The 13,115-nt window shown below is 38.8% G+C and overlaps 1 protein-coding gene across 9 annotated transcripts in view; it reads left to right on the plus strand.

Annotated features, from left to right (window-relative positions):
• The window catches only part of LOC5570887, a 299,528-nt gene that overhangs the window by 97,923 nt on the left and 188,490 nt on the right, over positions 1–13,115 (plus strand). For all 9 annotated transcript variants that reach the window (XM_021852635.1, XM_021852637.1, XM_021852638.1 and 6 more), the window contains 3 exons: positions 9,835–10,144; positions 11,021–11,310; positions 11,719–11,841. In XM_021852635.1, coding sequence (XP_021708327.1) covers positions 9,835–10,144; positions 11,021–11,310; positions 11,719–11,841 — 723 coding nt within the window. The remainder of the gene's footprint in view (positions 1–9,834; positions 10,145–11,020; positions 11,311–11,718; positions 11,842–13,115) is intronic.

Here is a 13,115-nt window from a genome sequence, read left to right on the forward strand (position 1 = left end):
GATATTTTCCACCAGAATTTGCTCCAGGAAATCCTTGAGCACTCAAACGCTAATATCTACGTTATTCTTTTTAGTTTTTTGTCAAGGCATTTCATATGGATTCCTTCAAGAACTCATCCACGATAAGATAATCCCACGAAATGTTCCAAATAGTTCATTAGGAAATGTATCAAGAACTTTTCCAATAATTGCTCAATGAATTTCTTCCAGGTATTTAGCTAGGAAATTTTACAGCAATTCATCTAATGATTACTCCTTTAGTTCTTCTGAACATTTCTCGAATAATTTCTCAAGTAAATCTTCATAAATTCTAGAAGGCTCATCCCAACTTTGAAGTAAACTTTAACGCCAGTTAGTACAACAATAATTATTCCATGTATTCCTCCGATCATTCTTACACAAATTTATTCAGCGGTTATGGCCAATGTGTTTCAGAAAAAAATCTTTCAGACATTCCTGCGGTATATCATTCAGATACTTGATTGATATTTTTCAATTATCTTAGCCATTTATTCAAAATATCTTCTAATTCTTCCTCAAAAATCCAGAGAGTTTCAGAGATTCTTGTGGAAGTTAATAAAGGGTTACCGTAAAATGGGGTGTTAAGGGTTGAAAAAAAAATTTCAAATCGAATTTCAAGCAATTTCTAGTAGGTAAATAATTCAACAAAGGATAGCCCTACCATTCTCTCGTCATGTATATCAATAGCCAAATACAATTCTGAGGATCCTATGACAGATTTCTAAGATAATCATGAAAATGTGCGATTTTTGACGGAAATGAAAAATGGGGTGTTAAGGAATTTGAGGTTCGTAAATAAAGACATATTTTGCCAACAACGAAACATAATCTTTTTGGTCAATAACTTTGATGCTTTCATTAAATAGGTTATGTTCAAACTTTATCAGATAATACATCAATATTTTTGAACTTGGAACTCCTGCAAACGCAAACCGTCTTATATTAACTTCCAAATTTTTCATGTTTATTTAATTTAAATGTAAATGCAACAGGATCACAACCTGTAAATTTGCAGTTCACATATCCTATAAGCTATGCAGAGCAACTTCGTTAATAACCTATCATATAAGGATGATTTCAACAAGCTTTAATAGGAGAAAAGGCCAATTTAGCCTGTAAATAAAACACTACACTAAACAACGTATTTGCATGCAATACCCAGTGAAATGGTTGAAAAAAATACTGGAGAAAAGTGTTCCAGTATGGAGCGGAAATATAACGCACACTTTATAACACTGCGCTTAGTGCCCGACGAGGCCGCGAAGTTTTTTAAAAAGAGATTCAAAATGACAAAATATTATTATTGCTTACCATTTCATAGGATTACCACTAAAAGGATCAATGGCTTCAAAACCATTTTAAAATAAAAGAATCATTCCAACTTTCCAAAAATTATACCAGTTTGATCGAATAAGTTTTGAAAATAGTATCAAGACAAATTCCATATTTACTCTGAAACGTTGTTATCAAGATTTTCCTACCAGTTTCACCGATTTTTGAGATTAGACATTTTTGGTGATATTCAGTAACAAACGAAATAGACCCCTTAACTTTTACAATGCAGTTTTACTTCACGGAACACGCCAAAAGTATATTGGAATATATTACGGCATTAACCGAATGAGTTTGGTAACTTGGAAAAAGTTGAAAAGATAATCCCTTAACTTATTTTCAAAAAAAAATATCTTTTTGCATAAAAAATATTAAAAGTCGAAAACTAGATGAAATTTTCAAATGTTTTTGTCTGCGTTATGATGTCAATTCAATACAATTGTCTTCTAAGTTGCTCACATATTTTTCTTAATATTGTTTCACAGTTTTGTAGTTAAATGTATTTAGCCTACAAAATTCGAACAAAAATGTTTCAAAACGTTTTCGATATCTATGCTCCACAATACTTTATTCTAATAGGCATCCCCTATCACACAATGCAGATCACAATCCTCCGAACAAATGATGCATTTCAGATGACTGATATATCGACTTTCGACGTTTTTGTGACTTGTCAAACTTGATAGAGAAGTTCAATCCCTTAAAACCCCACGAGTTCTTAACACCCCATTTATAAGTTTTATTAAAGATCACCTCAGGATTCTATTTAGAAACACATACCGATTTTTTTTTTCATAAATTTATTTGACATTTCCTAGTTTATATCCCTGGAAGAATGCCTGATAAAAAAAACTTAAAACACTTCCTTGAAAGTTCTCATAGAATTTCTGGAGGAAACCTAGAAGAAATCTCTGGAGCAATTTCTGAAAATAACCTCAAAAAACTGGTTGAAATCTTAAAGAAATCCTGAATGTATCTTTGGGAAAATTACTTGTTGAATTTTTCGAAGATTCTACAAATGAGAATCTTTGAGAAAGTGCGAGGTTATTTTTGTGGTAATCTCTATAAAGATTAAAACGAAATTCCCGGAGTGATTTTTCAAGAAGTACTTCAGCAAATCGCTAAATGCTTTTTTATGTGTTTGCCTTTCTGAAGAAGTTGATGAAGAGTCTTCGATAGGCCACCTAACCAGGGTTGCGCTACCTACATCGTGCTAGAGGGACTGCCTCCTCGGTGCTGACACGATACAGCATTGTCCGTTTGTTCTTTACATGATGACCACGGTCATAGCCATCACAACCATCCACCTTCATCTGGGCTTTGGACCTGTAGCTCTGGTTCTCAATAGTTTTAAGTTCTTTTGGACATGCTACTATGGTGAGTCGTCATGCCCTAGCAGTGTTTTTTAATACTATCTGAACAAATTTTTGGGTTTTTGATAAACTTCATTAAGTATTAGTAAAAACCGCATTATTTTGCTTATATCATTCGCTGAACTCATATGGAATACAAATATTTAGTGTTATCCATAATCATAGAAATCAGTGTTTCTGGCTTTACCCCATTTGGCATACAGCCATTTGGCATAATGCCGTTTGGCATAATGACATTTGGCATAATGCCGTTTGGCATAATGCCATTTGGCATAATAGCCATTTGGCATAACGGCCATTCGGCATAATTTTTAAAAAAGTATAATTTTTCTTTCACATTTCAAATAGTTTATTATAATACTTGAAATGCTTGTCGAGGACGAGTAAAGTTAAAGGGAAAATATTGATCATGATTTTAAGTCCAAAGAAGTTAATTTGAAGTACAAGAAATCACTTTAAGAAAGAGCTTTTTTGAAAAGTAGATTACAGGGATATTCCAAATCGAGTTATTCTCGCATTGAAAAAAGTTTCAATTTATGCATTTGAGCCTTATGGCAAAAGCATTAGCAACGTAAAGTCACAATACAGCAATCATATGCAAGCTTTGAGTGAGTTGAAAAACACCGAACCGGATCGTTGCATATAATTTGATCAAATGAAAGAATGGGCGCCCGTGTTATTAATTGGAATACTTTGAATTTATATCTATACAAGAATTTGAAGGGTCAGAAGTCAGTCTCCTATTTTCGTACTTCAACCTACAAAATTGCGCATACGTATTGTTCCAATATTCCAGAAATTAAAATACGCATTGAAGCATAGTGCATTAAGCATAGCTTTAATTTTACCTTCTTTCAAATATGAGCTGTTCTTTTGAGTTTGCTGTTAAGCGAATTTTAACTATTTTAATTTTATCAATAGGGTAACGACTGTTTATTTCGTTCTTGATCGATAACAGTTGGCGCCAGCGGCAAAATGTACAGACAACAACCTTTCGAACATTCAGTTTCTTTCACTGGCCGCCGAGTGAGGACACTGTTGTTTGTATTCCACCCACTTATCGCGCTACGCTGCATTCTCAAATTTCTCAATCTTCCAACACAAGCGCATGGAAGAATGGTAGTCGGAGAACTGTCAAAACGTATGGAAAATAATGAAAAATGTAGATTACTAGCAATTAGGAAAGTGGATCGAAAAAGTAGTGATTAGAAATCAAGCGTAATGTGAATAGATAACTTTTTATGTTTAGTTCATCTGCCATGTTGCTTTCTTTGCTTTAGGATTTTGATTTTACTATCAATGAAAAAGAGCCATCTATTGCCTTTTCAGTTTTGAATATCGCCCTATTGCTGGAAACTTCGAAAGCCGGACAGTGGCCTATTTCACGGTGTTTTTTTTGGACTTACATCCGACTTTTTTCGTAGTGGTGTCGGTGATGTAGTGGTAAGCGTAGATATTGACAGCATAAGCAACAGACATCAGATCGCAGACATTGTATTTTTCTGCAATATTTTGAGTGGACGCATAAGGAGTACACTTTTGTACGATCGGCTTAGTTTTAACACCAGTCCGGTTTCACTTCGCCGCAGAAGGATGTGTGATCCCCATTGTGGTCGAGAAACTACACCCGGCAGATTTATGAATGACTTCAACAGACTACAGGATGTTATTCCCATTAATATGACAAGCAGGCTTGATAGAAAATCCTCTGCGAGGCTTAGAGGAGGCGATTTTGCCGTTTTTCTGAGAAGAATAAAATGAACTCAAAATTTTCAACACTGATCCTCAAGCGATTCGAGTGAGAGTGTAAAAAAATGCGAGGATTTTTTCAGGTACTCTCTCTCTCTCGTTGCGATGCTCACCATAACTCACACTTCAAAACAACTCTTGAGTCTGCCGCCCGAACAGACAGTCCTCGGGGAGTTGTGAGAGTACCCTTTTTTGATGGAATTTTACTCTGTTGTGTTTTGTGCTGCATCTTCCTCGCTCATTTTACGTTGCCTCTCTGCTTAGTATTTTTTCGCTCCCTCGCAAAGAGGCAAAGACAGCACGCTGCTCTAGAGTATGTCACCGAACTCTGATGATGTTGAGGAGAATTGTCAAGCCTGATGACAAGTGATGAAATTCGTAGTAGATTAAGGATATTTTTAAGAGACTACTAAGAAATTTGTTTGTTAATTTTAAGTAAGGGTAACGGGCTTATAGCCTATAGTCCAAATACAAATCATTGTAAGCGTGATTGCCTTTCACCCACGTCGGTTGAGTATCTAAGCCCATCGACTCCGTCGGGATTTTCTAGGACAAAAAAATCCTGATCCCTTCTTCCTTCGGAAAGGAAGTAAAACCGTTGGTCCTGGCCCATGTGGGGCCCATGATGGGTTCGATATGTAGGGTCCCAGGTGTGTGTGGCTGGTTGTCGAGATTTTAAGGCTTCTATCCTTGACCCAGCCGACGTTAACCAAACAATTGACGCCGAACAATTGGGTTATGCTACGAGTGGTATAAGGTGATAATGGTCGGTCTCGTATAGCGAGGTGACAAACTCGACTCGAGTGAAGTGACTCGCCGTGTAAATCAAATGGAGTGTCACTTCAGTCAAATCGAGAATTGTCACCTCGCTGTACGAGACCGCCAAATCGCACCACACGCCACTCGTGGAATAAACCCAAATGCTAGTTGGCCAGGAAAACAATATGAAGAAGACTTTTTTGTCTAAAGCATATAATAGGCCTCTGCATTGTTTTGATTTTGTATGGGATTTTGACGTTTACTGGCCTTGCTGTTTACTAATTTCATGGGAGAGTGAAAGAGAGAAAATGATTTTTGAGCAGAGCCCCTGTTCGATAGCGGCGATGAACTGAATAAGTCGTTTTTAGTTTGTATTAACTTTGGATGTATTCGCTATGGTGGTTAGAATAACAATGACCTTTAGTTCAAATTAGAGCAGTATTTATAGCAAACTTGGATGTTAGTTTCGTTGTTTCTGGACTACTAGGACAGCTGGTTGCTACAAAAAACATAGTGGGTTACTGCGATACAATGAGCAGGAACAGTCCCATTGCGACGTCTTATACAATCTCCATGCATAAAAGAAACCGAAAAAATATATATTTTTGGGTGAATTAAGCCCGGTATCTGGGATTCCAAGAGCCCGGGCAATTCTAATCAACACGGTATCAAAATAACCCGATGTGAATAAACACATATCTTGGCGTGCCTATAATTCGTTACGTTGCAAACTAAAAAGAACAGCTTGTTTTTGAAAGAAGGTATAATTTAATAATAGGAAAATTCGTCAATTTCTGAATGCCCAAAATGCTCGATAGTTGTAGAACACTTAATTAGGAATTCACGTACAGTTTAACAATAGGCGAACTACCATACCGAATTATTAACAGTGTATCAACTGGTTTTTGTAGCATTTGATGCATCTCTCTTGAGATTTTCCTTCTTCAAAACATTGAATGTTCTTCATATTTAATTTCTGCACCCTCATAAATAAACATAAATAAATTTCAATATAATTTGAGGCTAGGCAAAAGGTGACTGTGTTCCCAGCTACGACAAAATCGTGGCACCCAACCCACGGTCAAAAATCGAGCAACAGCATTATCACAAATAAGTGAAGACAGACGTTCAGAGAGCATCATAAGATTGATTGAAGCGAGCTCACCCTATGGGGCCCAATATAATGCTTCTCATATTACTTTTTTCATGAAACGATATGAATAAGTACTCACAACTATAAGTGTGACTTGGAAGGCGCCGGTCGGAACTCGGAAGAGATTATATTGTCAAGAGTCGAAGATGATATACATTGGATTTATCGAATCCAAAGTTGAGAAAAACAATTTGTGGAAATGTATTCTTCAATTATGCCAAATTACCATTACGCCAAATGACCATTATGCCAAATGGGGTAGAGCCCCAACTAGCATGTACTTTGTCTTGGACGCATTCACCACCAGTCCAACTTTTGCTGACTTGCGTTTCAGGCGGCTGTACACTGCCGTTGTCCCGCGATCCATAAGGTTTACATAGAACATGGGACAAGTAGGCGGAGGAGGGCAGTACAGGTCTGCCACCTTTACAAATGTTCGGCCGACAATGTCCATATCATCCGCGAAGCAAACAAATTGACTGGATCTCGTGTGAATTGCACCCCGGCTGTTAAGTCTGGCTTTCTGCATAACGCCTTCTAGTGCAATATTGAACAACAGGCACGAAAGTCCATCGCCTTGTTGTAGTCCACGGCGGGATACAAATGAACTGGAGTGTTCGCCTGAAACCTTCACACAATTTTGCACACCTTCCATCGTTGCTCTTATCAGTCTCGTGAGCTTCTTGGGAAAGTTGTTCTCCTCCATGATTTTCCATAGCTCAACGCTTTCTATACTATCGCATGCCGCCTTGAAATGGATGAAATGGTGATGCGTAGGGTCCTGGTATTCACGACATTTTCGGAGGACTTGCCATACAGTAAAGATATGGTCCGTTGTCGATCGGCCGTCAAAGAAACCAACATGATAACTTCCCACGAACTCGTTTACTACAGGTGTCAAATGACGGAAGATGATCTGGGACAATCCTTTGTAGGCAACATTTAGAATGATGATCGCTCGAAAGCTCACGCAATCTAACTTGTTGCCTTTCTTGTGTATGGGGCATAGTACTCCTTCCTACCACTCCTCCGGTAGTTGTTCTGTTTCTCAGATTGTGCCTATCAGCCGATGCAGACAAATGGCAAGTCTCTCCGGGCCCATCTTTATGAGTCCAGCTCCGATACCATCCTTACCAGCAGCTTTATTGTTCGTGAGCTGGTGAATGGAAACCTTATCCTCCCTCAAAGTTGGTGCTGGTTGGTTTCCATCGCCCGCAGTACTGACGAAGGCATTTGCTCCGTTGTCCCGGCCTTCATTGCCTGTGCTCTCAGCGCCGTTCAGGTGTTCGTCGAAGTGCTGCCTCCACCTTTCGATCACCTCACGCTCGTCCGTGAAGATGATCCAATGCTGCGCGTATGCAGTTGCGACATTCGGTTGCTTAAGCCGCTCTAGGTCATACCGGGGTGGCCGTCGGTACCGTGCGTTGTTAACGACAGAGTGTTTTGGGCGCAGTTTAACCATCACCAGATAGTGGTCAGAGTCGATGTAAGCTCCAAAATTCAATTTAGCATGGCTATACGGTCGGTGTTCAGACAGACAGAACCAAGTGTTTTTTGAATGGTTTCAGAAAACGTACCCCAGGCATTCGAAGTATTGAAATATTTTCATTATCTGCTGTAATAATGGGAACTATCTATTTGATGATCTATCTGTATCAAAGTAGCATCGGAAAATTCAGAATTGATGAAGTTCTTTAGAGCGTCAAAAATCATCTAGTCCGGTCTGTCTGAACACCGACCATATCATAGACAAAAAGACGTATCACTGAAGAAATTTTCATTCGTTCAACGATCGTTCTAAAGTTCCTTAAACATTTTCCAAAAAAGTTCTCTAAAAATGTATTTCTTGTTCCCCAGGAAATTTACAATATATTTTTTTTCTCAATGGATCACTTTGTTGATAAACCATTAGTCAGCTATTGTTTTTATCTAAATAAAACAATGAATTGAATAATTTAGCCTATTTGCAATAACTTTTGTTTAAGCACTTTTTTTATAAACCCCGTTTGAAAGCCAAATTGAAAAATCAATTTGCTAAAGTGCATACATAAAATAAAAAAAAATCTCATTTATATTAAACACTATTTGTAATCGTAAGAATAATTCTTCAATTATTGCGTCAATTTGATTCCCTGTAAACACTATTCAAAATATTTTCTCATTAAAATGCATAAAAACGATGTCCAACGATCTTACCTATAACCCTAAATCGAAACGATTGGTACGGTTGTCCCCGTTTCTTCTTTTAAAACTTGAAATTTTTTCGCCTATCATGTTATTCATTCGCGAATAATCTGATCGTCGTAATTTTTCAGTTGTCTTCAATCCCAAAGTCTGTACAGTGGGCCTGGCCATTTTAATATTTGTATAATATCACAGATATTCTGCAAATATTAATGCTGACAAGAAAATACCTAGGTATTTCCAGGATGCTTTTCAATATTGGCTGTGCAAGCGCTTAGATTAGATAAGATTAGATTAGATTAGATAAAAACGATGTCCAACATGCGATAGTGAGTTTGGGCAGCAAACGTTTACCAGGTCGGAGACACTCATAATATGTATTTTACAATCGGGTGATTTGTCTCAAATGATATTCTCTCTGTCCAGTCTCCCTTATTTTCTCACTTTTAGCGCAAAACAACTGAAAGTCAGAAATGTTTGAATGTCCTTTCAGTCTTTTCTGCCGTCTGTTTTGGGTTTTCTTATGACTCTGTGCATTATGATTTTTTCTGTGTTTTTGGAATTCTGATAATAGACATGCCCTTTTTGAAGAACATAGCAAAGCATGTGCTTAATTATGATTTATTTCGATAGAATCTTTTTCTTATTTAATTAAATGACAGTCTCTTGTTTTGAAATATCGTTGTGTCTAAAAAGATAGCGCTATGAAAAATAACACCAGAAATTAAAAGTCAAAGTCTAGTTTGACACATAACAAAATTATTCGTCATTCAAATATCAGTACGCATTCAAAACGTTTTCAAAACAACTGAGTTAATGTGTCACAAATTAATAACCTAGTAATTTGCAAGCAAACAAAATCTTTTGCAAACAGTACCAATCAACTCATCGCACCTTGCGTATGCTATGACGTATTAACCCAATAAGATAACGTTTCTTGTTATGGTGATAAGTTGGCATTGTCTGTCGTGATTAATGGCTTATTCAAATTATTCTTGACTGCCGTACCACTCAACCTTCGGGGTGTAGTAGTATATGGGGGTATGATTTAATTGTTTGTTCTATTTTTAACTTCTGTGTCACATGTGGGGCTAGCTATTAGTTGTTGATGTTTTCATCAATCAATTATTTTTTTGGGGTCGTAATGATATAATTTGTTTATCAGTCAGCCAATCGACATTTGCGCAAATATAGAAGTGTATCTTTGCGAAGCTCGTCTGATCTTTTGAAATAACCTTTTCTTTACCTTACTCACGTTCACAGGACTCTGCCGATGGGGGCACTCAGTTCCAGCGCCCTTCGACGGCCCCGGCCGGAACGGATTCCGCTCGTTCCTCCAAACGGATGAAGAAAAGCGAACGGGAAGCCAAAAAGCAGGAAAAAGAACAGAAGAAAATCGAACGGGAAACGGCCCGACGTCTGGAACGCGAAGCGGCCAAGCTGGAGAAACTCAACCGAAAGCATGAGAACATATCCCGCAGTACGGAGCGCGTCAGTGGAGGACGGTCCGGTTCGCTGGAAAGGCGGAGAAGTGGTGACGATGGTCCGGTGTTGAATCAGTCCACTGTTCACGGTAAGGAAGTTCATCGGGAAGCATATCTACGGGGCTGGTTGCCGGACTCTGTTCAGAGACTTGGTTTGCTATTTGAATTGAACTCTTTTAAAAGACTCTAAAGCCAAAATTTTGCTGCTTCTCCCTGCAGGGAAACCTTGTGCAAAATTTATATGGCTCTGAAGAAACCTCTTCTCAGAAATGTGTTCTCAGATTCCTTGGTAAAAAAAAGCTTATGAGGCAGCATCCATTTATTACGTAACGCAAAAATTGAAAATTTTTGACCCCATCCCCCCCCTCCGTAACGCTTTTTGTATGAAAAATTTCAAATTTTTGTATGAGTCGTAACGCTTGAGCATACTCCCCCCCTCCCCCTAGAGCGTTACGTAATTTGTGGATGCCGCCTGGAGTGCTTTTAGTGGTTTCTACTGGAATAATTTCAGGGACTCTTCCAGGCATACCTACAGAAATTCCGCTTCAAATTTCCCAAAAATTCTACCACGAATTCGCTTAGAACTTTTCAAGAGATTTTTAGCGAAATTTCTCCAGAATTAACACCAGAAAATTAAACACAACTACTTCCATTTATTTCCACATGAATTACTTTAAAAATTTTACAAGATAGTAATCCAAGATTTCCTTCAGAGTTTTTTCCACTAATGGTCCCAGTTGTTAATCTGGCAGATCTTGTGAAGATTTGTACATGAGTTTATTCATTAAAATTGTTGTAGATTCATTCAAGAAATACGTATACATTATTTTACAGGAAATTTTATAAAAAAAAACCTTAATCGTTTCTTATGTTGCTACCAGCCATGGGAATAGGAAATAGCGTCAAATGAAGTACAACTCAATTACCACTTGATCCGTAATCCGACCCCTATATTTCACACACAGGTATTGCTAGTCCTAATCGTCGGCCGACGATTTTCGATGTGTTTCGACCACGCAAGGGTTCGGACTCGAAGAAGAAGAAGGATGACTCGAGCAAATCGAGCTCGGACAAGGACAGCACCAGCGGCAGTGGGACGATTACCGGTTCCGGGGGTATCATGAACAGCATGAAGGCGGTCCTGCATGTGGGAGGCCGCCACAGTCATCACACGGGTGCTGCACATCCGGCTAGTGCCGGTGCGACGAAAGTGCGTGATGGCTCAGCTCATCCCCATGCAGGCAGTGACGCACAGGTAAGGTGACGAAGTGTCCGAAGCCGGTCGTGACCACGCGATTAACATGCACAGATCTGTAAGGGACCCAGTAAACCATAGCGGTAAACGCGTAGCTTTCAAGCAAGACCAAGCTGAGGGTTGTGGATGTGATTCCCACAGGTCGAGGATCTTTTCGCAATGAAATTTTTTCGACTTCCCAGGCCATAGAGTATCTTCGTATCTTTTTCCACACGATATACACACGTATGAATGGTCAATTGGCAGAAAAGCTTTCAGTTAACATCTGAGAAGCTAGCTTTGTCCCAGTTGGGACGAAACGCCAGAAAGAACATGAAGAAGAGATCTGTGGTGAAGTGGTCACGACTGGTGGCGGGACAGGGACAGTGAGCGAAGAGCCGAATTGACGATTTGTTATTCTTATTTTAGTACTACCACACGGTGACGGCTGTGCGGCGAGCCGACGCCGGCAAGTCTCCTATGACCAAAGTGATGGATTTGTTCAGGCATCGTTCCAATTCAGCAGTGTCCGAAGCTGACAAGCGCAAGGCGGTAAGTGACGCTTTTTTATATATACCCTCACGATGATTATGGCCTAGCTCTCCTTGGCAAACTGAAACATAGATAGCACTGGTAGCGTTGGAAAGATAGATGGAATAATTTAATGGGCTTAATGGCACAAAGCGACATATGCGAAATGACGAGATCTGCGGTTGACTCATAAAAAACGGTTGTGAGATTGTACATCCATGTTAACAAATGTTCTACATGTAACATTTTTATTGCAATTTAATGATCTAACACGACTCATTTAAATTTTAGGATTAAATTTAAATGATTACAAAAAAGTCTCCAGCAATCCATCTAATGATTCTTATATTGATTTTCCTGGAATTTCCTCCAAGATATTCCGCCAGGATTTCTTAAAGGATTCGACTTCTAGGGTATATCCGTAAAACCTTCAAGCCATTCCTTCACATTGTTTATGATAGAAAAATGTATCTAAAATAAATAAGTATCTTTGAGATACTCACCAAATAAAAGCGTGGACCCTATCTTTAAATTACTAGGGGCAATGGAAATTCACGATTTTCTTGAAGCCGTGAAATTTGCGAAATCCGCGAAATTAAGTTAGTTTGGATTAGTTAAATTTGCAGAATTTATATGACAATCTCAGAATATTTGAAATCTTTACCTATGAAAAAAGCCAATTTATTTTTGAGCCTCAGCTCCATCAATAATCTTCTAATCGTTTATTTCAAGTAGAATGTCTTTATGGCTCACTTGTTTTGTATCATAGTCGCTAGAAATGACTCATCGGGGGTTATTTTTAATACATTCATTTATTTAATTTATTTAGTTAACATCTAAACAGATAAAACTGAATCAACAATTTCACGCCACAATACTCGTGGCCCCATCTCTCCATATACCCCACGCTCGCCAAAGCGATACGCACTTGATCTGTCCACCTACCTCGCAGCGCTTCACGCCTTCTTATACCAACAGGATCCGAAGCGAACACCATCTTTGCAGGGTTGCTGTCTGGCATTCTTGCAACATGCCCTGCCCATCGTATCCTTCCAGCTTTGACCACCTTCTGGATACTGGGTTCGCCGTAGAGTTGGGCGAGCTCGTGGTTGGTCTTTCGCCACCACATACCTCCAAATATCGTCCTAAGCACCCGACGTTCGAAGACTCCAAGTGCTCGCATGTCCTCCTCGAGCATCGTCCTTCTAGCGCAATATTAAACAGCAGGCCCCAAAGTCCATCACCTTGTCGTAGTCCCCGGCGGGATCCACAGAAACTGGAGTGTTCTCCTGAAA

Source organism: Aedes aegypti, chromosome 3 (genome assembly GCF_002204515.2).
Source record: "Aedes aegypti strain LVP_AGWG chromosome 3, AaegL5.0 Primary Assembly, whole genome shotgun sequence".
NCBI lineage: Eukaryota > Metazoa > Arthropoda > Insecta > Diptera > Culicidae > Aedes > Aedes aegypti.